Source organism: Saccopteryx leptura, chromosome 2 (assembly GCF_036850995.1).
Source record: "Saccopteryx leptura isolate mSacLep1 chromosome 2, mSacLep1_pri_phased_curated, whole genome shotgun sequence".
NCBI classification, from domain to species: Eukaryota; Metazoa; Chordata; class Mammalia; order Chiroptera; family Emballonuridae; genus Saccopteryx; species Saccopteryx leptura.
In genome coordinates this window covers 346,387,035-346,410,795 of record NC_089504.1, presented here as the reverse complement: position 1 = coordinate 346,410,795, position 23,761 = coordinate 346,387,035, and the positions used below count along the sequence as shown (strand labels likewise).

The 23,761-nt window shown below is 58.5% G+C and overlaps 1 protein-coding gene across 4 annotated transcripts in view; it reads left to right on the top strand.

Moving 5' to 3' along the window:
• RARA (retinoic acid receptor alpha) overlaps positions 1-22,037 on the top strand; it is a 44,096-nt gene extending 22,059 nt beyond the window's left edge. For 3 of the 4 annotated variants that reach the window (XM_066364244.1, XM_066364243.1, XM_066364245.1), the window contains exons 3-9: positions 13,082-13,230; positions 14,536-14,677; positions 16,806-16,966; positions 17,245-17,421; positions 18,751-18,955; positions 19,692-19,850; positions 20,493-22,037. In XM_066364244.1, coding sequence (XP_066220341.1) covers positions 13,082-13,230; positions 14,536-14,677; positions 16,806-16,966; positions 17,245-17,421; positions 18,751-18,955; positions 19,692-19,850; positions 20,493-20,710 — 1,211 coding nt within the window. In that variant the 3' untranslated portion in view covers positions 20,711-22,037. Of the gene's footprint in view, positions 1-7,115; positions 7,688-13,081; positions 13,231-14,535; positions 14,678-16,805; positions 16,967-17,244; positions 17,422-18,750; positions 18,956-19,691; positions 19,851-20,492 lie in introns of those variants that run through there. The other variant, XM_066364246.1, reaches the window with a different exon arrangement.
• The last annotated feature ends 1,724 nt before the right edge of the window (positions 22,038-23,761 follow it).

Here is a 23,761-nt window from a genome sequence, read left to right as displayed (position 1 = left end):
TCTCCCCAGAGCCGGGGAGTCTCTTTGTGCCTGGGGCAGGCCCTGGCTAGGCACCGCACTGCCCGCACTGGCTCAGCGCCCACCACCACCACTGCTTCCTGGATCGCCTCCCCTGGCTCCCACCATGGCCCCCTTCCTCCCGGGTCCCACCAGCTGCTAGGAGTGGGAGCTCTATGTCTCTGCTCCAGTAGGCCCCTCACTGTGAAGCCCAGGGGCAAGGGAGCAGTCAGATACTGCCTCAGTTTCCACCACCTCTTCTCACACGTCGGTTTCTCTTTCTTCCCTCTCTTGTGTCCTCCTCATGGGATGTGAGGCTGGTGGCATAGTGACCTGGGAGGCAGGAACCCGAGTCTGGCCGGGTCTTCCAGTCTGTGCCAGGTGATAGAGAAGCCAGTCTCTGGGTTCAGGGCTGCTGGATGGTGGGTGGGTGTGGCTGTGGGTCCTAGTATCTGTGTCGGGTATTTGCTGTGTCTACAGGGACGGGGGTTCATATTTCTAACTCGGGTAACTGGAGCGTCTGCTTCCTGCCAGGGTGGGATTTTTTTGGGGAGGAGGAGGTGGGGGGCTGTAATCTGGTGCCTGTGGACAACTTATTCTTCCCCAGGTGATGGGAACCCAGTCCCAGACATGCTCACCTGGGGCCTGGACTCACAGAGGGGGGGAGGGGGCCTGGCCCCAGTCCTTGTCCTGCCCTGTGTCAGAAGAGTGAATTTTTGGCCTCCTCTGAATGTTGCAAGGTTCTTCCTCTTTCTTAGAGGTGGGTGGGGAGGGCTTCCGGGTCCCCCACTTCCCACCCTGGTAACCTTTCTCCCCAGGGTGGGGTGCCCACATTTCAGGCAAGTAGAGGCTTCTCTGGTTTTCTCCACCCAGGTTAGGCAATGCCCCTTTCTGCCCCCTCCCTGTGTGGACCTGTGGGTTTCCCTGCTCCTCTCCCCTTCCGGGTAAACAACAGCTTCTCTTCCCACCCAGACACCCCCCCCCCCCGCCCCGGCTTCTGGGCTTCTCCCTAACCTACCCTGTTCGGGGACCAGGGGCATCTTCCTGCTTGTGAAGGGCAGGGGGGCCTGGCTCTCAGCTCTGGGTTTCAAAGCATGACATCAAAATTCACGTGCGTGGGAGATGGAGGCGGCCTCACCTTCCCCGTTCCGGCTGCTGGGGAATGGCGCTGGGCTCAGGCAGTTCCTAGGACAGGTGGATGTCTGTGCCCCCATTCTGCAGCGATGCTAGGTTCTGGTCCTCTGCCACTTTCTGTAGGAAACCTCGCTGATAAGGCTCTTTCCACATCCCTCTCCCTCCCTCCCATTCCTGTCCCTGAGCCAGAGGAGGCTGGACCTTGGGTGTCTTGGGTATACCCTTCAGAGACCCTGTGGCCTGTGGGATGGCATCCACATTCCCCAGGTCACTGTGGGGAGGGGTGGGTATTTGTCCTGCTGTAGTCTCGGGAAGCCAGAGTGGGAGGTCCCAGAGACGGTACAAGATCCTTCTCTCCAAACCAGCTGCTGGGGCTTGGTCTCCTCTGAGGACTGGAATGTACTGTGAAGGGCTGGATCTGTGTGCACTGTGAGGGTCAGGGTGGTGTGTGTCTTAGGGGAGGAGGTCAAGGTTGGGTTTGTGTTGGGAAGGGAGTTGATGGTTTGTGTGCATTGGGTGAGAAGGTCAGAGAGCCGAGTGTGTTTTGGGGGAGTCAAATCCAGAGGAGCTGGGGAAGGGGTACCCCTTTGCTTGTGTGCTGGCGGGGGCTGTGATTTAGGGTATAGAGTGTTGAAGAGGGAGTGGGCTGTGGATTATGTTGTGTGTTTGGGGAGGGCAAGGTTTGTAATGCCTACCCTAGACTGGAAGGGACACTAACCTGCCTTTTTTGTTGCTTACCCCAGGAATTCCGTGGGGCGGGGAGGCAGTGTAGTGTGAGTTATGGCTTTGTTGCTTACTACTCTGATAACCTCTCTGAGCATGTGTCCTCGTCTACAAAGCAGGGCTATTACCAGAACCTCCTTCAGAGGGCTGAGATTAGGCAAGATGGCCTGTGTCAGATCCACGGAAGGCCCTCAGCCGCATGCTGGGCTTGTGGCCCTTGCTGCCAGACTGCGCTGTGCCCAGGGCCTTCCAGGTGGGAGTTTGGGAGAACAAGTTGCTAACATCTGTGGACCACCTACTGTCTGTGGGACTTTATCTCTGTTTTACAAACCTTAATCCCTGCAATCCTGGGAGAAGGACATTATCTCCACTTACATGTGAGGAAACAGCTCTGATGGAGATTGTCACTGGGTTCATGACTGGGAAATCTGGGCTCTTTTCCACCGTCCAGATTGGCAACTGCCAGGGGGTATTCTGAGGGGCACTCCTGCGCGTGGGAAGCCCTGGGTGGGGGGCTGTGCCAGTGTTGAAACCCCCTCCCCCATGGCTGAAACCCTGCTTCTGCCTCAGGAGCTCCTGCTCCCCCAGCCTCACCCGCTCTTCTGTTTTGGATCCTGAAGGCTGGAGGAAAAGAGCGATAAGAGGCCTGGGCCAGATCTCCATCCTGTCCTGGAAGCAGCGGATACAATCTGTTCACACCCATCCCCACCCCCAAACCTGCCCTTTGCAGCCCACGGGAGTTCGCAGAGCTCAGCGGGCAACCTTCCCCGGTCTCCAGACAGACACTGTAGGAACAGAGTGTAAAAAGCCACAGTTCATATTCTTATTTTGTTTCAATTAGTGGCGTGGGGGCAGGGAAGTTGGAAGCAATCAGTAAAGGAGCCGGGAATGGGAGCCCCAAATGATTGGTTTAGACTTTTCCTTTCTGTCCACATATTCGCTGTGTGCCTAGAGACTGGGGAATGGCCCTAGGATCTGGAACCCTGGGGGACAGAGTAGGGGGTATGCCCTTTTCCTCTGCCACACCTTCCCCTTTGCAGTCTACGTCCTCCCTCTTTCCCTCCTTCCCTCCTTCCCCAGGGCAGAAGGAGGGACAGCCGTGGAAGGGGGTACTGCTAACAATGCCTTTCTTGGGGTCTATAATGTAGAGGCAGCCAAAAGACAGTTGGGTGGGGTTTTGAAGAAAACGGGGCCCCTCACCACTTATCTGGCAGCATTAATAATGCACAGGCCTCTTCTGGGCGGGACGACTGCATAGGTTGGGGTAAAGGACTCAGGGAAGAAAGCATGTCCTCCTCTTAGACTGGCCAAGACCTGAGACACGTCCACCCCATGCTAAGGGCTGTGCCAGTGCAGGCCCTGACTACCCTTCAGGGGTAGCCTCTGTGGAAAGAGGAAGAGTTTCCCTTCTTCAGATTACTTTGAGGCGGTGCCCACACTGCTGTCTTCCTCCGCCCCCACGGAGTGCGTGCACAGCGGAGCTGGGTCTCCCAGGGCGGACTGGAGGCCCTCAGCCCTGGCTACTGCAGAAGCAGAGGTCCCCCCCCCCCATTTTGACTGCTGGGTTGCCGGGAACCTCAACTAACCCACAAACCAAGGCCCCTGTGGGCAGCAGTCTTAAAGGACAGCTCTTCCTGTTTGGCCTTGGGCAGGTCACCCGACCTGAGTCTGTTTCCTCCCCTTTAAAGCAAGACTTCTAATCTGTCTCTGGCTGGCCAAGCTGCCATGAGGCCATGGTGACCTGCTTGCTGGTGACAGCCTGGGTAAGCTTCAAGTACCCTTGATGTGATGAGCAGTGATGAGGAGGCAGGCGGAGCCAGTAATTGTCTTGAGGGATGGCCACCCTGTACTGGGACCCACTGTCCATCTAGCTCAGAGAGCTTCATGATTTCCTGCTTATTATCCTCTCCAGATGGGGTTGAGGACAGGAAGGAGCCCTGCCTGGCACAAGTGGGGGGCGGTGAGTCAGTTGGGCCCACACCTGCTGAGGCCCTGCTAAGCACACAGCCCTAGAGGAACTGTGGGGGGTGCAGCAGTGGAGCAGCAGAAGAGGACCCACCCCAGGCCTGCAGGCGGCTGCCACGAGTCCCCCCAACCCAGCGGGCTGGCCTTTTACCCTTCTCCCACTGCCCTAGGATTCTGTGTTTGGCTCTGGGCTGTCCTATGACCTTGCTGTTGCCCAGAATAGGCATCTCACCCCTGATTTCTCCCCTTCGCCAGCTTCAGAAATCCTATCCATCCTTCAAGGAAATATCTTGAATCCAGTCTCTTCTCAGAAACCTTCAGATATTCCCCATAACTCGCTACACTCTCTCTCCCTCCTTTGAATGCCTGTGGGCCCTTACTTCTTTCTCTTACAACACTCACTCATCTCTACCACGAAGTGACTTCTCCTCTCCTAGTTCCTGCCATGAGCTGTAATCATTTGGGAGATGTTTTCCCTGTCCCCAGGTCTTTGCTGGCGGGGACAGTCTCACATCCCTTAGTACCTTGCATCTGGGAACACAGAGCCTAGTACATAACTGGTACCTAGGAGCTACATCATTTGGGAAGATACCAAGAGCTGTAGAAGGATCTGCCCTCTTCTCCAGCATCTCATTCACTGCCAAGGCTTGTATTTGTGCCCCACCCCCAGCATTCCACCTGCAGCCCTGACCTCACTTAGCTGAGACCTCACTTCGGAGCCCCACACCCACCTGTCCACCAGCCCAGTAGACTTCTTCACATTTTAGTCTCAAGAACTTTGCTGCGACAGAGGCCACACATGAGTCCTCTTTGCTGTCTCCTTTCTTACCTCCCCCCCTTGATTTCTATCCTCAGAAAGTTTCAAGAATCCACCTTCCTCTATCAACACTGCCAGTTTCCTACACTACACTACCATTGTATGTTGTCTGGATGACTGCAGTGGCTTCTGACTGGTCTCTTGCCCTTGTATATCCATTCTTCATACAGCTGCTAAAGTGACCTTTTAACACTGTAACTCAGATCTTGCCCCTCCTCTGCTTGGAATTTTCCTATGAGCTCTCCTTGCATTTAGGATAAAACTCAAAACAGTCTGAGGCCAACAAGTCTACCTGGTCTAGCCTCAGCCCACCTCTCCAGCCTGATCTTGTGTCCCTTTTCCTCTTGAATTTTATGCTGCATCTACCCTAGTCCTCTGTCACCCCCATTTTTTTGAGAGAGAGACAGACAGACAGGGACAGGCAGGAAGGGATAAAGATGAGAAGCATCAACTCATAGTTGTGGCACCTTAGTTGTTCATTGATTGCTTTCTCATACATGCCTTTACTGAGGGGCTCCAGCTGAGCCAGTGTCCATGGGGTCATGTCTGTGACCCTGCGCCTAAGCTGGTAACTTCAGCGTTTTGAACCTGGGTCCTCAGCATCCCAGACTGACGCTCTATCTACTGCGCCACCGCCTGGTTGGGCAACTCTGTTAGTTCCTTGAATGAACTCACCAACTTCTGTAACCCCAGGACCTTTGCACAGGCTCTTTCACTGGGATTGCACTCCTTCCTACTCATTGCCTGCCTAGGTCTCTTCTTTGAAGTCCTCCCTGACCCATCAATATCTACATTAATTTTCCTTCAGTGCATGCTGTAATGTACTGTAATTGTGTTGTAATAGCAATTTTTGTATATATATGTATATATACACACACACACATTGTACACACACATACATACACATATATGTATAATCACAAATATTTGCTTAATGGCTGTTGCTCCATAAGGTCTGCAAGGGCAGGCTCACCAGTGTATCCACAAAGGAGGTACTCCAAATATATTTTTTTCCCCTTGAATTAGCCTGACAGCCTAAATTTCAAGTACTCTCTCCTTTATTAGCAGTGTAATCTCGGTCAACCCACCTAGCCTTGTTGTAATATGGGAATAATGCCTGCTTTGCTCTTGGAATTGCTGTGAGGATTAAATGATAATATACATATATTAAGAACCTGGCTTCTAGAAGAATATCTTTGGGACACATATAAATTCCTATTCTTTTTTGGAGTAGGGAGCTCCGCCGCAGGGTTAGAGGGAGTCATGGGATACTCTCTCCTCCAGTAGCATCCCCTCCTTCACGGACCTACCCAACCTAGGCCTTTCTTTCAGTGAACGGGCATCCCGAGGGCTTGCGGGAGGAAGTGGTCAGCTGGGAGGTACCAGCCCGTCCTTTGATCTCTCCTGGGCTGGACTGTGCGGCGGGGGGCCGATCCCGGTTCCGAGGCTGGGAGACACCCTGGGCGGGGCTTTGCTCACCGGAAGCACGCAGAGCGCGGGAAGAAGAGCCCCGGCTGCACGCGTCTATACCGAAGCTCCCGTGTTGCTGCGTCGGGTTCCGGCGGGCGGGCAGGCGGCCAGTCACACATGATGTCACAGACAATGACACAAGCCGGTGTGTCTCAATCCGACACAGCGCCTGAGCTGCACAATGTCGCACCCGGGACACCCGGCACGCAGCGTCCGTGGCACAAACACTCGGCCACACGCACCCCGGCCCTTCGCCTCCCGCAGTCTCTCTCCACGCTTCCGGGCGAGCCGGCCCAGCCCGGCTGGGCAGGGGGCTGGCAGGCGAGCCCCACGGGCGGGCTGGCGAGCGAGTGATGTCACGGGCAGCGGTGGGTGGGTCACCCGGAGGTGAGGCGCCGCCAGGCGAGTTCAGCGAGAGTTCAGCCGCATTGCATTAGGCAAATGAGACCCGGGCTGGGTGGGGGTGTGTGCTAGGGGTGGACACCGGGACCACCCCCCTCCTCCCTGCACCAACACCTCCCCGCCGTGGCATCACCGGGTCGGGGACTGACCCAGCCACGGGGGAGGCTGGGAGCCGGAACTGGGCTGGGGGGGACAGCCGCCCCTCTTCCGTCCTCGCCTCGGTGCGCAGCCCCCTCCTCTCCCAGGACCCGGCCGCCGTCCGTCCTCGGCGTACTCCTCCTCCTGAGCCTTTTACCTTCCGTCTTCTCTTCTCTCCTCCCCCTTTCTAGGCTCCCCCTACTCGCCCATCTACATCCCGCCTCTCAGTCTTAGTCCCGCGCTTCTCCAGCTGCAGCCTGATCCGCCCGGAAAGGGTTAAGCCAAGGGGCGGTGCCGCGACGGGACGGGGCGGGGGAAGGGGTGGGGTCTCAGGGGAGGTGGGCTCGGCGGGGGGTGGGGGGCAGCGGCGCGCACCGGAGCCCCAGCCACGGGCCAGGCGGAGGCGGGGCCGCGCGGGGTCCCCACCCCCACCCGGTGTCCTCGCTCGGGAGAAGCCCCGGAGCCCCGGCGGGGAGGAGGAAGTGCTCGGGGAGCCCCCGCCTCCCGCGCTGAGCCCGCCCCCGCCCGGCGCACTTGGGGAGCCGCGGGACTCTGTCTCGGACACCATGAGACTCGAGACGCGAGCCCCCTCGAGGTGAAGCCGCGGAGTTCCCGGGCTGGGCCGGGCGTTCCCGGGGGTAGTCAAGGAGCACCCCCAGCACACACAACTTCCCGGCTCTTCCTGGGACTGGCGGAGCGGCGGGCCGACTCAGACGCAGGACTTCGGGCAGAGGCGGCCCCCCCGCTCGGGTCGCCAGTCGGGGCGGGGGGGACGTGCCCCACGCCCCCAGCTGCTCTCCTCCGATGGCGCCGTCGGCTGAGTGAGGGAGGCGTCGCTCAGGACTTCGCTGCTTGGACCTCTTGTCTTTGCAGAGATGTACGAGAGTGTGGAAGTGGGGGGGCTCACCCCCACCCCAAACCCTTTCCTGGTGGTGGATTTTTATAATCAGAACCGGGCCTGTTTGCTCCCGGAAAAGGGGCTCCCTGCCGGTCCTTACTCCACCCCGCTCCGGACTCCGCTTTGGAATGGCTCAAACCACTGTAGGTACCAGCCACCCCTCTCCTATTGTAGGGGTCGGGGTGGGCAATGGGGCTTCCGCGCCTATCCGAGGATGCGAACCTGGGGGCGTGGTGGGGTCTTGTCTCTACCCTTCATTCTCCCTTGTCTCTCTTGCTGACACCCAGGAGCCCTTGCTGGACAATTGCAATCCCGGAGTAACCCTAGGCTCTATTGCTGTTGTATTAGGACTGAGGAACTTCGGGGGTTCCTCTCTTCAGGAAACATTTGTTCATTTATCCTTCCACTTCTTGGAGGGGAGATGCAGCCCCTTTCCTCATTTCATATCTTCTTGCTTGGAATCCGGTAGCTTCACAGCAGAGTGGTTCTTTCTCCCACCCTGGAGGGTGGGGTGAAGGTCCTATTTGTGGGCTTGTCTTCCCTGAGGAGGAGGGGCCTCCTCCCCAGATCCCAGCCTTTTCCCTGTGTCCTTAGTGTGGGTGTCAGGGGAGCACTGAATGTCTTTGGTGTTGGCAGTGGGGTGTGGCAGGAAGGGGCAACTTCATCAAACACCCTTCTACCATCATAAGCGACCCTTCTATCTTGAGGAGGGGCACCTGTCTATCTGAGTGTAGTTTTGGCCCTGGACACTTGGCTGGCATCTTTAGTAGGTTTCTGCCCCAGGAATGGAGGGAGAGCCGCTCTAGAGGGAAGAATCCTCACCCTAATCCTAACCTCGTTCGTTTTCTGGGGGAGGGGCGTGTTTTTTGTGGGTCTGGGGCTACTCTGGAAATGAACACATCCCCTCCCAACCCAGCCGTGTCCTTTTGTTACCCTGTGTTCACTGGGGGGTAGGGGCAGGTACTGGACTGTCCCTTCCTAAGAGGGGTGCTGAGGAGAATTCTGGAGCCCTGGCGGCCTGCTCACCTCTCTTCAGTGCCCCTGTCTGGGTTCAGGCTCCTCTGGGAGGGAGGGGCTGTGTGCACTGGGGGAGCTGCAGCGCCTGGGGTGCACTTCTGGGCGTGTTCATACCCAGCTGTGTGGAGTAGTGTACCTGGGTGGGAGAGAGCTGGCACTCCTCTGGGGGGTTATTGTTACAGGGCTCGGGTTTCTTTCCTACTCCCCTCAGGGCCCAATTCTTCCCAGGAGCTTTCCCCACCCTCCTGAACCTGCTGTCTCCCTCCCGCCTGCAAGGGAGGAGGGGTGGGGTGGGTCTCTGGGGGCCTGGCAGATTGGGGAGGGTTGCAGGGCCACCTCAACCCCTTTGCTCTAGGAGGAAAGACTGAGAGACGCCCCACCTCTGCCCCTCCCAGAGCCACCTTAACCCCAGCCTTTGCTTTGTCCCGTCCCCTGACCTTTGCCTCCAGGGGCAGATCTGCTTGTAGACAGTGAGAGAGACAGAGGTGTGAGCATGGGTTGACTTTGGCAGAAACGGAGAGGTGAAAGGTATGACACCAGGACCCTTCTTCCCACCCTCCCCGAGCTGGAGGATGGTAGCCCCCTCCCAAGTGGATAATTCGGTCAGGGTTTCCAGGTCACCCCCTCCACCGCTTTGGCAGCCTTTTCCAAAGGACGGGCTGAAGCAGGTATGGAAGACCTTGGGCTCCAGCCCCATCTCTTCCTTTGCCCTTGGGGGCAGCTCAGCTCTTCTGGCCCCAACTGAAGGGGTTTGTTGAGGCAGGGCTTGGGGAAGTGGAGGTCTGTCCTCCACACCCTGTCTTGGGTGGCAATGAACTCCAGGCCTGGGCCCTAGTCTGTCCGTGTGTCTGTATATGTTGGTAGAGTGCCAGGGGGCTCTGCCCCCAAGGCTGTGAGATGGAGAGGGGTATTCTGAAGCACTGGAAAGACTTGGAGGCTGGCGGTGGCAACTAGACGTTGTCTAGAGTACATGAGGTCACTATCACTGCCTTGGTGTGTGTGGAGGTCCCCGGGTGACAGGACCCGGCCAGCCTCCTCACACTGGGTTCTTCTCTCCCTCCTGCTTCAATCAAAGGTGGGAAGAGACGGCAGGCCAGCTTTGAGAGAGCTTCTCGGTCCTGCAGGACCCTGGGGACGATGCCACCGTCCCCAGAGTTCCCGTTTGGGGGCACTAGAGGACAAGGGGTACACAGGATGTGGTTCCCCGTCTGTCCCCCACGAATCTCCGCTGCTCACGCCTCCGCCCGTTCCCAGACGTCCAAGAATGTGAAGCACGTGGCCCCCATACTAGGGGGAGGGGGATAGATGCTTATCGACGGCCGCTGGTCCAGGGGCCTTCTTCCGCTGCCGCCGCCGCGGAGCTGCACCCGAGCCACCCCACCCTCCCCCCGGGAGGAAGAAGGGCAGTACCGAGAGCCCTGCGCCCCCTTTCCATCCCTCCCCAGGGGCTGCAAGGGGAGCTGCAGAGGAGCGGGCGCCGGCTGGATTGGGAGGGGAGCCGCTGGACGGGGGCCCAGCTGATTTCCTGCCGATCTCCTCCAGGAAACCGGCCCCTTGTGCGAGCCTGCGAGCGGCTCTGGGGCGTGGGGAATCCGGAGCGCTCCGCGCCTCCTGCCCGCCTGGAGGGGAGCAGGGGGAGGGGCGCCCTGGCAGCGCGTTCGGAGGGGACCCAGGCTTCCTGGGCCGGTGCCAGCCCTGCTCTGGGCGCTGGAACTTTGAGCTGAGAAGGTGTGGTGCTTCTCCAGCCTAGTCTTTCTGCAGGAAGACGAGAGATTTGTTGGCTGGGGCCTCTGGGGAGGGAGGTGAGTGGGGCGGGGCAGGCCATAGCAGGCCTTCCCCCATGGGCTGTGTGGGCAGAGTGGAAGCCGTGTCCTTAACTGTTCCCGAGGCTGTGAGGGTCCCAAAGTGCCCTACGCCTTCCCAGGCTGCTGGCTGGAGGCCGCAGGAGGTGGCCGCTGCGGCCTGACTCTGGGTTCAAAGGGCATGCTGGGAAGCCTCAGCCTTGTCACCTGGATGACAGGATATTCTGGAGGTGGTGGTACAGGCCGTGTTATAGCCTCAAAGGCAGCGGTGGAAAGGAGGCTTCACCCAGCCAAACTGTAACCCCCACAGCGGGTCATATCCCCTATCCTACCAGAAAACAATTTTATTCTTATTACTTATTTACTTAATTTTAGACAGAGAAAAGGAGAAAGAGAAAGGCAGGGGAAGCATTCACTTGTTGTTGGGTTGTGAAAGCATTTATTTGTTGTTCCACTTAGTTGTGCATTCATTGGTTGCTTCTTGTATGTGCCCTGACTGGGGATTGAACCCCCAATCTTGGTGTCTCAAGACAGTGCTCTAACTGACTGAGGTAATCGGCCAGGGCCCCAAAAACAAATTTTAAAAAGCACATTCTTTCAGTTCCATAAACACCCTCCGGACTTTGCCTGAGCTCCAGATTTCTACAGGCCTTTGCCCTGCTCATTTGACTCTGACCTTAGAGCTGTCTATTCCTCATCCGGGTTTCCTGTCTGTCTCCCCGTGCCCCGCCTCCCTCCCACCCCACTCTGTACCCCCACACCCCCCTGTCCCTTCTCCCCCTCCAGTCCAGTCCATTTTAGAGGCGGGGCCTTGAGGAGGCCTGCCCAGGGCAAAGGGCTAATGGGGAGGGCATGCAGGTCAGCGCCTCCATCCGCTGCTTGTTGGAACACTGACTGGGATTCTGGGCTACAGTCGTCTGTTCCCTGCCCCCCCATGTCCTTGATACCCCCCCCCCCCCAGCAGTCTGGATTGTCTATTGTTACTCCTGTTACGTCTTGGAAAAAGTTAGCACAACAAAGGGCTCCTTTGTCGTTCACCCCTCTGCCTCCTGGCCTCACCCAGGCCCCCCAACCCTGCCCCCCCCAGCAGCTGTTCTCAGGCCTCTCCTGTCTGAGTTGCTTGTCTGGCCTCCGGGAGAGTGAAGTGGGGGAAAAGCAGGCCAGTTGGATGTTGGGGTGAGGAGCAGAGGGCTGGGAGGCGGGGTCCGTGACGAGTCTGTGGACTGGCTGGTGGCCGTGTGGCACCCAGTGCTCCTCTGCTGTGAGCTGGTGGTCCCTGGGGATGTGGGGCCACAGCGGTGCTGGTCAGCCAGGCTGACCGGAGAAGTGGTGCCCAAGCCCTACTAAGAGCCAGGAAAGCCCTGCCAAGGCAGTTGGCCTGGTCCCCTGTCATCAACCGCCTGGCAGGCAGTCCATGGTGTGTCTGCAGGTAAGGGGAGGGGAGCCTGCAGCCGACCCCCGGTGTGTGGCTCTTCTTTTCTCTGTGCCTGGACTTGGAGGCCATGTGGCTCATGGCTGTAGGGTGCTTAGGCCAGAAGCTCTGGGCCCTTTGAATACCAGAACGTTGTGTGCTCGAGTTTGGGATGGGACTAGGTAGGGTTCTGGGGTGTGGGAGGAGCTAGGGATCTACCTACTGGGGAGGCATCCTTGGTGCTCCTTGTCTTTGGACGGTGGACTTGGCGAGGGCCTCAGGAGGATGCGGGGCGGCCCTTTGGGAGTCTAGCGTTGCCTTGGTCACAGCTCCCCCTCCAGCAGTGTACCCCCAGCGCCCAGGTTTCAGGCACAGACAGCCCCTGCCCAGCCCAGCCCTGTTCTGCCTGCGGTGATGGGCATGGGGCCAGGCACTGCGAAGGGTTTGGCTAGTGAGGCTGCCCTGCTGGCTGGGTCAGCTCCTGGCTGCCCTCTTGGAGCTGAATAACGGGGGGGGGGGGGGCAGTAACCCGGACATAGTATTGAGTGAGGCCGGACAGACGGAGCATTGATGGGAACAGACAGACCCCCATTGTCATGCTGCTCCCCCCAGACTGGGCACCCAGAGCAAGGGGCTTCCGGGGCCCGTAGGGACTCCCCTCTGTCATTCTAGGGGGGTCCCCCTGCTTATCAGGGTGTCACCGCCTGCTTTGCCCCAACATTCGCAGCTTTTCTTTGCGCACCCTCCCTTGAGTCCTTGGCCAGGGGATTGTTTGGGTGGAGGAGGGGCTATGGCTGCTGTCAGAGAGGGGAGGGGGGAGCGGAAGCCGAGGGGGTGGGGGAGTGGCCGGCTTTGAATATCCTGTTGACCCCAGTTTCCTCTGCCCCCAGCTTGTGTCCTCTTCCCTCCCTCCTCACAGGCCTTAACTCCTTCCTAACTGGGGGAGATGGGTCCAGGCCGCCAAAGGGCCAGGGCTTAGAACCAGCCCCCCCCCCCCCATAGCCATGTCCACATAATAAGTCCATACACATCTGACGGCTTGTCACCTGATCTCTCTGGGTTTGCAGGTGGGGTCCTTCAAAGTAGATAGGAATGATGGGGTGCTGATGGCTATATTGGCAGCCTCTTTTCCCAAGTCTGGCTGGGGAGTCCCAGCTTTTCTGAAACTGTTCCTGTCCCCAAGTGTGAGTCCTGGCAGTGGTGGCGAGACTGGGAGGGGCTCTTGGGAGAGATCAGGAGGCAGGATGGGCACGGTGTTAAGGATGGCAACGTGGGTCTCTAACTGCCCCTCCTTCTTCTCTCTCTAGCCATCGAGACCCAGAGCAGCAGTTCCGAAGAGATAGTGCCCAGTCCTCCCTCCCCGCCTCCCCTCCCCCGCATCTACAAGCCCTGCTTTGTCTGCCAAGACAAATCCTCAGGCTACCACTATGGGGTCAGCGCCTGTGAGGGCTGCAAGGTGAGTGGAGTCCATTGGGAAAGACAGTCCTGATTAGATAAATGGAATGTCCCCATTGCTATGTCCTGGGAGGATGCTGTTGGGGGTGGGGGATGTCCCTGAAGCTGCTTCACTTGTTCCTATGTGGAAGGTGACAGCGGCCTTGGAGGAGGACAGGAAGCCTGCAATAGAACCCCCATAGATAAGCAGGGGTCCCCCAAACCAGAGAGGTCCCCCTCCTGTCTGAGCGCTGAGCCTCTTTCCCTGTCTGCGTCCTCCTGCTGGCAGGGCGTACTAGTACTGCTCTCTGCCACCGCTGCTCAGGTTGCCATGGTGAGCTGGCTGCCTAGTGGCTCTTGGCTGGGGCCCCAGGAGGCCTGCCCCCAGTGGCCCTGCCTGAACCTCGCCATGCGGCCTGGCAGGAGGCAGTTCGGAGCCGCCGCCTTGCCCTGGCCACTCCTTCAGGTGCTCAGGCTGTGGGCTCCCGGTGTCTGGATTTCCCTGGAATTCCCTGCGCCTGCATTAAGCTGCAGGATACAGATGTGGTTGCCACCTTCCCAGTGGCCGTGGGCGTGGCCTCCCCTCACCTCCCGGGGCCTGAGCCTCTGTACCTGTTTCTTCCCCAGAGGTGGGGGCTCAGAAGCTGTACAGTTTTGGGACTTGGGGCTCTAGACTGCCCCTCAGCCTGGCATAGCTGTCCCCAGGTGTGGTGCCAAGATCAAGGGCAAAGCAGAAGCCCTCAGAGTGTGTGTGTCTGCCTGTCCTGTCCGGTTGTTCCTGGTCTGTCCCTCACCTGTCAGTCTGTCTCTGGTTAGCCTGTGTGCGGAGCCCCTCACGAGCAGGGCCGTCTGTGCCCGTCTCCCTGTGTCTGGCTGCTTGCTCCTGAGAGTGTGTGTGTCTTCCTCCCTCCGGGCAGCCTATGTGAGCCTGCATGGCGTCTTCCTGCTTGCCTCCTCGTCCTGTGCTCTGAGTCCGGGCTGTGGGTTCCAGGGTTCTGCCTCTCTCCTGTCTAGCCCCGTCTCTCCCTTTTCCTGAGTCACCGGCAGCCCTGAGGTCCGTTTTCTAAGGAGAAAGGAAGCAGGGTCTACAGGTGCGGGTTGGGGGAGACCTCTGCCTACCCGCAGTGTGGAGGCAGGTGCTAGGGTTCTTTGGGTGTATCATTGTAGCTGGGCCATCCTCCCACCTTATCTGGACTGCTAGGCAGGTGATGGCCAAAGGTTTGGTGGCGGCAGCGGCCTGGCCTTCTGCGACCCTGCCTGAGACCAGAGGCTGGTGTGGCTCCCACTGTGGGTGCAGCTGATCTGACTCCCTCCCCTCCATACTCAGGGCTTCTTCCGCCGCAGCATCCAGAAGAACATGGTGTACACGTGTCACCGAGACAAGAACTGCATCATCAACAAGGTGACCCGCAACCGTTGCCAGTACTGCCGGCTGCAGAAGTGCTTCGAAGTGGGCATGTCCAAAGAGTGTGAGTGCCAGGGGCCAGGGGCCGGGCCACCCCTGGGCGGGGCCTGTGGTGCTCCTGAAGGCCAGGAGAGCAGGGGTGTGTGAACGTGTGTAGGGATGTGAACTTGCGTACCCGTGGTCTAACATGTGGGCTCGTGGTTAAGGAAGGTTTGTGTATAGTTCCAAGCACCTGTCTGGCTGGCTGTGCCTATGTCTAATTGGTTGTGTGTCCATATGCAGATAGCCGTTCCTGTTTCCATGTGGCTGGCTGTGTATTCTTGCACATGTGTACATATGTGTTGCTCCAGGCTAGCTGGCTTCAAGGCCTTCTTGGCTTTGAGGCAGGTTTCAGAGGCATCCCTGGGTCGCTTTGGATTATGCATCTTAGGGAAGGACGCACTCTGAGGGGTGCCAGTTGGTGTGTGTGTGTGTGTGTGTGTGTGTGTGTGTGTGTGTATTGGGGAGGGTGTGGCTGGCACAGGGTTCTAAGAGTCATTGTCCGGTGGTGGAGTCTGGACCCTGGAGTTGGAAGAGAGAACTGGGGTTTCTCAGATCCCAGAGGGATGGGAGTTTCCAGTTTGAGCTCAGCTGAGGCTGGATGGAGGGAGGAAGGAGGGCTGGACTGGGAGACCCTCTTGTGTTGAATCATGGGTGTTGCCATGGTGACCGGTGATTGATGATGTCAGAGATAAATGACGCTGACAGACGCCTCCTTGTCTGCGTGGCCGTTGCCATGGAGCCTGAGCCTTGGGGGATGGGGTGGGGGAGGGCGCTGTAGGACCCCCTAGCCCTCTGTGGGCTGGGCAGTGGAAGAAGAAAGTGGGGAGGGGACATGGGGGGGCCAAGGAGCCCCAGACGGCAGAGGAGGGGTCTTGCATCACCCTTCCACACCTGCCCCAGGAGGCAGGGACTGCCTTGTTGAACCCAGGAAGTGGCGGCTCTGTGCTGTGGTGATGACAACTTGGGACCTTCAGGGCCCAGCACTTCTTCCTCTCTGCTCTGCCACCTTCCACTCCCAGCGCCCCTCAAGCAGAAGGACCAGGGTGGGGACCCCGGCTCCCTCCCAGCGCCATCTCCCCCTTTCCCTCCCTCCCTTCTCTCGGCTGCTCTGTGCCCTGGAGCTGAGCAGCTGCCATTTCAATAGAATTAAAGCTTCCGAATGATAAACGTCTTGTCACAGCTGCAATTTTCTCTTCCCAAATTATCCCCCCACTCTCCCTCTCCCTCTCCCTTCTCTCCCTTGCACTTTATTGAATTTGCAGAATCGACATGAGTGATCTCCAAATTATGCCAGCTCCCCCCACCCCGATGCCCCCTCCTGGGGCCCCCACCCCACCCTCTCTTCCTCCAGCGTCAGCAGCCGCCACCACTGGCCCAGTGAGTGATTGTGTGTCTGGGATAATCGGCTGGTAACGACCCCATCGCTTCTTTAAAGCCGAGTGGTGTGTGCGGCTCAGCGCCCCTGCGATTTGTCAGCTCCCCAGCTAATGGGCCGAGAGATTCTCCTGGCCAGCCCCCCACTTCCAGGCTGGGGAGCCCTCCACCTCCCTGCTGGAGGAGAGGAGAGGAGAGGAGCTGCCTCCTCTAGCTGAGCGGGTCCCAGGGACCCCCAAGGAGACAGACTGTTGCCAGGAGGTCTGGGGCCAGTGAGGCTGCTTATTCTCCTGGAAGCAAGGGAGTGGGGGGCGGAGAGGCGGAGCATGGAGCAGGGATACTTTTTACACTTCCTGTCAGCCTGGGACCCCACGAACCCCAAGTGTGGGCTGGAGTAGGAGCGGGCGAGTATGGGACGGTGGGCTGGTGCTGTGTCCTGGGGCCCTAGGGCAGGACCTGGGGTGTGGGTTAGGTGGGCAGAGAGGGGTGGACCGTGACTTGACACCTTTTCTGCCAGTGCACTCGTATGTACGTGTGTTTGTGTCCCTGCACATTGTTGTGTACACTCCCACGCGTGCATGCTGTGTTTTTGTGTGTGTGCATATTGCTGTGTAGACTGTGTGTGCGCGTTGTACACACTCCTATGTGTGCACCCACCTGGTGATGACTTCACAGCCAGCAGCTCTGGTGGGAGGAGCTCAGGCTGGGATGGACGGGATGTGTGGGTGGACCGCTGTCTGCCCTGTCCTCTAACCAGTGGTCTCTGCCCCCCGCAGCGGTGAGGAACGACCGGAACAAGAAGAAGAAGGAGGCGCCCAAGCCCGAGTGCTCCGAGAGCTACACGCTGACGCCGGAGGTGGGGGAGCTCATCGAGAAGGTGCGCAAGGCGCACCAGGAGACCTTCCCTGCCCTCTGCCAGCTGGGCAAATACACTACGGTAGGTCCCCCTTCCCCTGGCTGGTGGGGCGGGGGTACGCAGCGCCACAGGCCCGGGATGGCCCCTCACGGGGTCCCCCTTCTCCTGCCAGGCTGGCTCCTCACCCCTGCCTGGGTCTGCACGTCCCCCCTTCCCCTCTTCTCTTCCTCCTGCTTTTCCACCTCTCAAGGAGCGCTCAAGGAGGGCAGGCCGGTTCAGGGCAGGCCTGCGGGGCTGGTGGAGCCCGGCCAGGCTGGGGTGCCCTGAGGAGAAGGCCCTCACTCTCCCTGTCCTCTCAGAACAACAGCTCAGAACAGCGTGTCTCTCTGGACATCGACCTCTGGGACAAGTTCAGTGAACTCTCCACCAAGTGCATCATTAAGACTGTGGAGTTCGCCAAGCAGCTGCCTGGCTTCACCACGCTCACCATCGCCGACCAGATCACCCTTCTCAAGGCTGCCTGCCTGGACATCCTGGTGAGGGCCTGCTCCCACCCCCTGCACACTGCCCCATGGCCTTGGAGCGTGTCCTGCCGCTCAAATAACCACCTTCCCAAACATCTGCCTGGAATGCACCTGTCCAGATGTCCCACCCACCCAAATATCTACCCTTCTTTTCTTCCATGTGTCCATCTGTCCGCGGGTCTACCTGTCTGTTGGCCGCTTAGCCCCTCAGCCCCTGGGTACAGTGGGTCGCCCACTTCCCTGCGCACACATCTGTCCTCCCTCTGCCGCTCTTTCTGTTGAGCCTTCTGTCCAACCACCCATCTTCCCATCTGTTCAGTCTGTAATAAAGATTCACCTAGGACCCTGTTGCGACCAGGGCTCGAGCTGGGTGGGTGTCAGGAACAGAGGTGAACCCAACTCTGTCTCCTGTCTTTAAATCTGGAGGCGACAGCTCTGATAAACAGATTGCAAACTGCGATAAGTACCGGCTGGAGATGGGGAAGGGCTGTCCTCCCTCCACGGAGAGAGAGAGCCACAACTTCGGGGCCTCAGGCAGAATGTCCAGAGGAGATGGCATCTAGGGACGCAGGAGGGACATGGGAGAGGGCATCCCTAACAGGACAGGATGTGGAAGGCCTACTGCTCTGGGCCCAGCTAGAGTCGGGACTGGTGGGGCCACAGGGCGGGCGGGGCTGGAGGCAAGATTGGGGGCGCTGGGAACTGCCAAAGCCTTTGTTGACAAGGACCCCACCCCCACCCCACGTCATCCTGACTAGCTCAGCCCTCTGGGGCCCCTGCAGGGTAGGGAACCCGGGTGTGACGTCCTGGTGGGAGCGGGCAGGTGCAGAGTGCCCTGTCTCCAGGTCGCCTCCTAGTCCCATGCCCTGAATGCAAGAGGCGGGATCAAGGCTTGACACAGGGGAAGGTGATGCGTTTATTGAGCTCCTGTTGTGTACTCCGTCATGGGAGCTGTAGACAAAAATTTGCTGTGATCCTTGCCTGGAAATTCCAGTTTCTACAGAATTTGAAATTCTCTGCATGGAGACAGAAGGCTGACCTTAAACAGGACCAGTGCAGAAGCTGCTGGCCGTGTGTGGCTATTTAAATTTAAATTAACAAGATTAAACTCAGTTCAGCTCCTCAGTTGCACTAGCATGGTTTAAGGGTCCAGTGGCCGCCCTGAGCTGGTGGCGACCGTGTTGGGTGGTGCAGACTTAGAATGTTTTTATTAGTGTCGAAGATTCTATCAGGCTGCACTCGTCTGGCCGCCTGCCAGGTGGTCCTGCAGGGATGAATGTTGGTGCTGGAGGTGCTGGAGGATGGGCCGAGGCACTAAACTCGTGCCTCCTCTGCACCCAGATCTTGCGGATCTGCACGAGGTACACGCCCGAGCAGGACACAATGACCTTCTCGGATGGGCTGACCCTGAACCGGACCCAGATGCACAACGCCGGCTTTGGCCCCCTCACAGACCTGGTCTTTGCCTTCGCCAACCAGCTGCTGCCCCTGGAGATGGATGATGCTGAGACTGGACTGCTCAGTGCCATCTGCCTCATCTGTGGAGGTGTGCAGGGGGCCCGGGGCCCGGGGCCAGCCCAGGGCAGTGGTGAAGCCCCTTGCGAGGATGTCCAGGGATCATCAGATCAGAAAGGACCTCAGCCCCTGTCAGGCCTTGGTCAGAGGAGAAACCGAGTCCCAGAGGGGCAGGGCTGCTGTGTGGCCTGATTTCTGGTTCCCCACCTGGTCACACCACACAGGCTCAAATCCTGGCCAGTTTTGACCTGGAGTTGGTTGCCAAACTTCTCTGAGCGCCCATTTCTGTAAAATGAGACAATAATGGTCACCACCTCATAAAGTTGATGGGCCAGTGAGGGTGGTCATTAATAATAGGGTGCAGTGTGCCCAGAGTCAGACTCAGTAACTGTTGGCTGCTGTTACTGTTTTACTGTTACGAGCCCGCAGTATTGTGCTGGTGTCCATAATGGGTGGGATGTGAGACCTGCCTGGGCATCTTCCCTGTGCTTGAGGTCGGTACTGCTTGTGTTTAGCGGTCCCATTTCTAGGAACGGGGCTGTCAGGGCCGGCTCTGGACAACCCACGTCTTCAGCTCCTCTGCTTACCTGTACAGCCTTTATCAAAGCTCACAGACCCTCCACTGTCCTGTGTGGCGAGGTCCCGGGAGCAGAGATGCCCAGCTTGTGGCCTGGGCAGGCGCGCCCCCTAGTGGCCAAGGCTGGGAGCACAAGGGTGTTCCTAGCTTGTCCAGGGCAGCTGCTCAGGGGGGCCCTCTGCTTCCCCAGACCGGCAGGACTTGGAACAACCAGACAGGGTGGACATGCTGCAGGAGCCACTGCTCGAGGCGCTGAAGGTCTATGTGCGGAAACGGAGGCCTAGCCGACCCCACATGTTCCCCAAGATGCTGATGAAGATCACAGACCTGCGAAGCATCAGTGCTAAGGGTGAGGTTCCCACAGTTGGGGGAGGCCCCATGTGCCTGCTGGGTGGGGCTGGGCTCCAACAGCTGGCCCAGGACCCGGGCCGGGCCCCCCACATCTGAGCCAGCACCCCATATTTTTGTGCCCACTCTTCAGGACCTAAGCTGTCCTTGTCTGTGTCTAGACCAAGGTCCCCCAAAGACTCCACCATGCCCAGGTGACCTCATGCCTGTGAGCTGTAAGCTGGCAGTGTCACCTGGGCGTGGTGGTTAGGCTCTGGAACCCGAGAGTATGGAGGTGTGTCTGAGCAGGTCCCTGGACATCTCTGAACTCCTCCGAGAAGTCAGGATCATGGTGGTGTTGGCGGAATCGTTTTGAGGTGTCTCAGGAAAAGCCATAGCACACAGCGCGTAGCAAGGGCCTCGTGTCAAACCAGGTGGCCTGACCCCAGAGCCCGAGTTCAGAACCACCTTCCCTGCTGCCCCTCGAACTTGAGGACTTAAGAGAGCTGCTTATGGCAGAGAGCCGAGCCCGAGCTCATTGTGTGGAGGCCGCTGACACTGGTGGTGTTGATCGCTGCCCCCGCTGCGCCGCCCTCCTGGACCCACGGTTGTTTGCAGGGCTGGAGGAGTTGGGTGTGTGCTGACCTCGTCCCCTCTTCTGCAGGGGCCGAGCGGGTGATCACGCTGAAGATGGAGATCCCGGGCTCCATGCCGCCTCTCATCCAGGAAATGCTGGAGAACTCAGAGGGCCTGGACACGCTGAGCGGACAGCCGGGGGGCGGGGGGCGGGATGGGGGTGGCCTGGCCGCCCCACCCCGCAGCTGCAGCCCCAGCCTCAGCCCCAGCTCCAACAGAAGCAGCCCGGCCACCCACTCCCCGTGACCGCCTGTGCCCCGTGGACACAGCCCTTGCCCCTCGCCCGGCTTTTCTCTGCCTTTCTACCAACCATGCGACCCCAGCCAGCCCTGCCCCCCGCCTGTCCTTCCTTCCGGAGACAGGAGGGAGGAGATGGCGACTCTGGACAGAGGCCCGGGAGCTGTGGACTGCCGCCTTGCAGCCTGGGGTGACATCAGGGGCAAGGTCACGAACTGCGTGAGGACCCCTGGTCCTGGGCCTCACCTGGGGGCCTTGTGTTCATCAAGACGCCCCCTCTGCCCACCTCGCCACATCTTCATCACCAGCAAATGCCAGGACCTGGCTCCCCCATCCTCAGAACTTGCAAGCCATTGCCCCCGGTTGGGGAACCCCCTTGCCTTGGTTGGTGACGGGGGGTGGGCCGGGGTGGGGGTTTCCCCTGTACAGACCCTGCCGTACCACCCCCCAGATATTCTCGCTGGTTTTGTTTTTATTTTAATTTTTTTGGTTTTGATTTTTTAATAAGAATTTTCATTTTAAGCACATTTATACTGAAGGAATCTGTGCGGTGTGTTGGGGGGCTGGGCCTAGCGCTGGACGGGGTGGGTCCCAGGGGCGGCAGAGGCTGGAGGGGCTCCCACTCTCCTCTCCCCGTGCCCCTGTGTCTCCCCGGTCCTCCTCCCCAGCCGTTTTCTCTTCAGTTTTCTCTTTAAAACTGTGAAGTACTAACTTTCTGAGGCCTGCCCTCCCCTCCTTCATGTGGGGGAAGCAGCCTGCGCCCCTTCTCCCTCTGCCTAACCACTGGGCGGGGACAGTTTGTGCCCCTAGAAGGAGGGCGCCCACCACCAGAGATGGGTCGGGGCCAAGCAAGGGGGGGCCCTCAGAACATACACGTGGGTGTCTCTCTGAGCTGCCCCCCGTCAGGGCCCACATGATCTAATAAGCCTTCCAGCCCCCACTGTGAAGGGGCTGGCCAAGGGGTCTGAGCTGTCCCTGCCCCCCCAGCCTCACAGCCACCAGCACCCCCACAGGCCCCCCCAGACACACACATACACAGACACGTGAAGACAAGCCAGTAGACATACTTGGCCTGACTTCTGCTAGTTCCCTAGCCTGCCCCCTCAGCCCCACCCTACACCCGTGTCCCCTTCTTGCCCCGCAGGACGGGCCTAAGGGGGTCCCCTCCCATCATCCCCTGCACCCCTGGGCTGGGGGAGCTGGCTCTGCCCTGCCCCCCCTTGCCCCAGGGTTGGGGTCTCATCCCCCAGAGCCCGCTGGTGCATCTGTTACTGTTGGACTTTCCACTGAGAAATACTGGATAAAGAATAAAGTTCTATTTATTCTACATGCCTTAGCCTTGCTGCCTCGCCATCTTCTCTGTGTCTGGGCACGGGCTGGAGCAGGGGTCAGGTGTAAGCACTGGGGGCCGGCCGCGTGAGACCCGCTGGCAGGAGACAGGCCTGCTTTTAGGAAGCCCTATGTCGGGGAGCCCCAGTCTGGAGGTGGGGAAAGGACATGGGGAGAAACTGCCCCCAAAGGAAGCTGGCATGCTGCCCCTGGGGAAGCTGGAGGTTGGATCTGGGCATCATTTAGTAGCAGAAGAGTTCTACTTTCAGAATGAATACAGACCTAACCTTCGTGGCAGAGTGGTAGTTGGCCTGGGGACCTGAATCGGGCTCACGGCAAATTTACAAGAACAAGGGATTGGGATAGCCTCCGACAGGGCTGTCCTGCCCTCCTCTTCCCACTAGGGGTCACTCCGGAGCAGGAAGCACAGGTTGCAGGAGAACCTGGATGCTCCTGGTTGACAGAATCGAGTGTGGCAGCCTTAAAGGGTCCTTAGAGACCAATTTTGCCCACCCCTCACACTACACATCAAAGCTCATAGAGGGCAGTGTCTTTTTTTTTAATTAAAAAAATTTTTTTTTTCATTTTAGTGAGGAGGGCGAGAGAAAGAAAGAGAGGCAGAGAAGGGGCAGGAAATATCAACTCCCATATGTGCCTTGACCAGGCAAGCCCAGGGTTTCGAACCGGCGATCTCAGTGTTCCAGGCCGACACTTTATCTACTGCGCCACCACAGGCCAGGCGGCAGTGCCCTTGTCCAGGATCACACAGCAAGTTAGTGGCAGATGGGGGGGAAACACTTAGGGCTCCCACCTTTCAAACAGGGCTTTTCCTAGATCTCTGAAGCCCACGAAGAAACAACGTCAACCACCGAGGACTGGGGGCGGAGCGTCAGGCGGTGGTAATGGAGGCTGTGTTTGGGAATAGTTAGCAAAACGGCTGGTCAGGGAAATTACTAGGCAGGGATTTAACTGGAGTCCGTCTGCCATTTCTACACCAGCCACCAGGTGGCGGCAGCTCCTCGCTTATCTCATCCGGAGCGGATTGGAGGGAGTTTGGTTGGGGACAAGTTTCTCTTCAGTAAATAATTTCTCACTTTCTTTGTGAATCTGAAATGAAACTTAACAACATATCTACACAATATACTATCGCACTGTAGTGTAAAGAGGAAATGAAGGAAACGTACTATGAATTTCCATATGCAAATGTTTTGAGCACAACCACGTGGCAGATATGACACAGTCCTATGTTTGCTTCTGGTTTTTTTTTTTTTGTTTGTTTGTTTTTTGTATTTTTCTGAAGCTGGAAACAGGGAGAGACAGACTCCCGCATGCGCCTGACCGGGATCCACCCGGCACGCCCACCAGGGGCGACGCTCTGCCCACCAGGAGGCGATGCTCTGCCCCTCCGGGGGCGGCGCTCTGCTGCCTGGGGCAGAGGCCAAGCAGCCATCCCCAGCGCCCCGGCCATCTTTGCTCCAATGGAGCCTTGGCTGCGGGAGGGGAAGAGAGAGACAGAGAGGAAGGAGGGGTGGGGGTGGAGAAGCAAATGGGCGCTTCTCCTATGTGCCCTGGCCGGGAATCGAACCCTGGTCCCCCGCACGCCAGACCGACGCTCTACCGCTTGTTTGCTTCTGTTTTTAATGAACACATTTGGATTTAAAAGAAGCAAGAAGGTCAGAAGCCATTGTGTATACGAAGCACAGGAAAGTTAAAGGGGGTACTGTGGAGCAG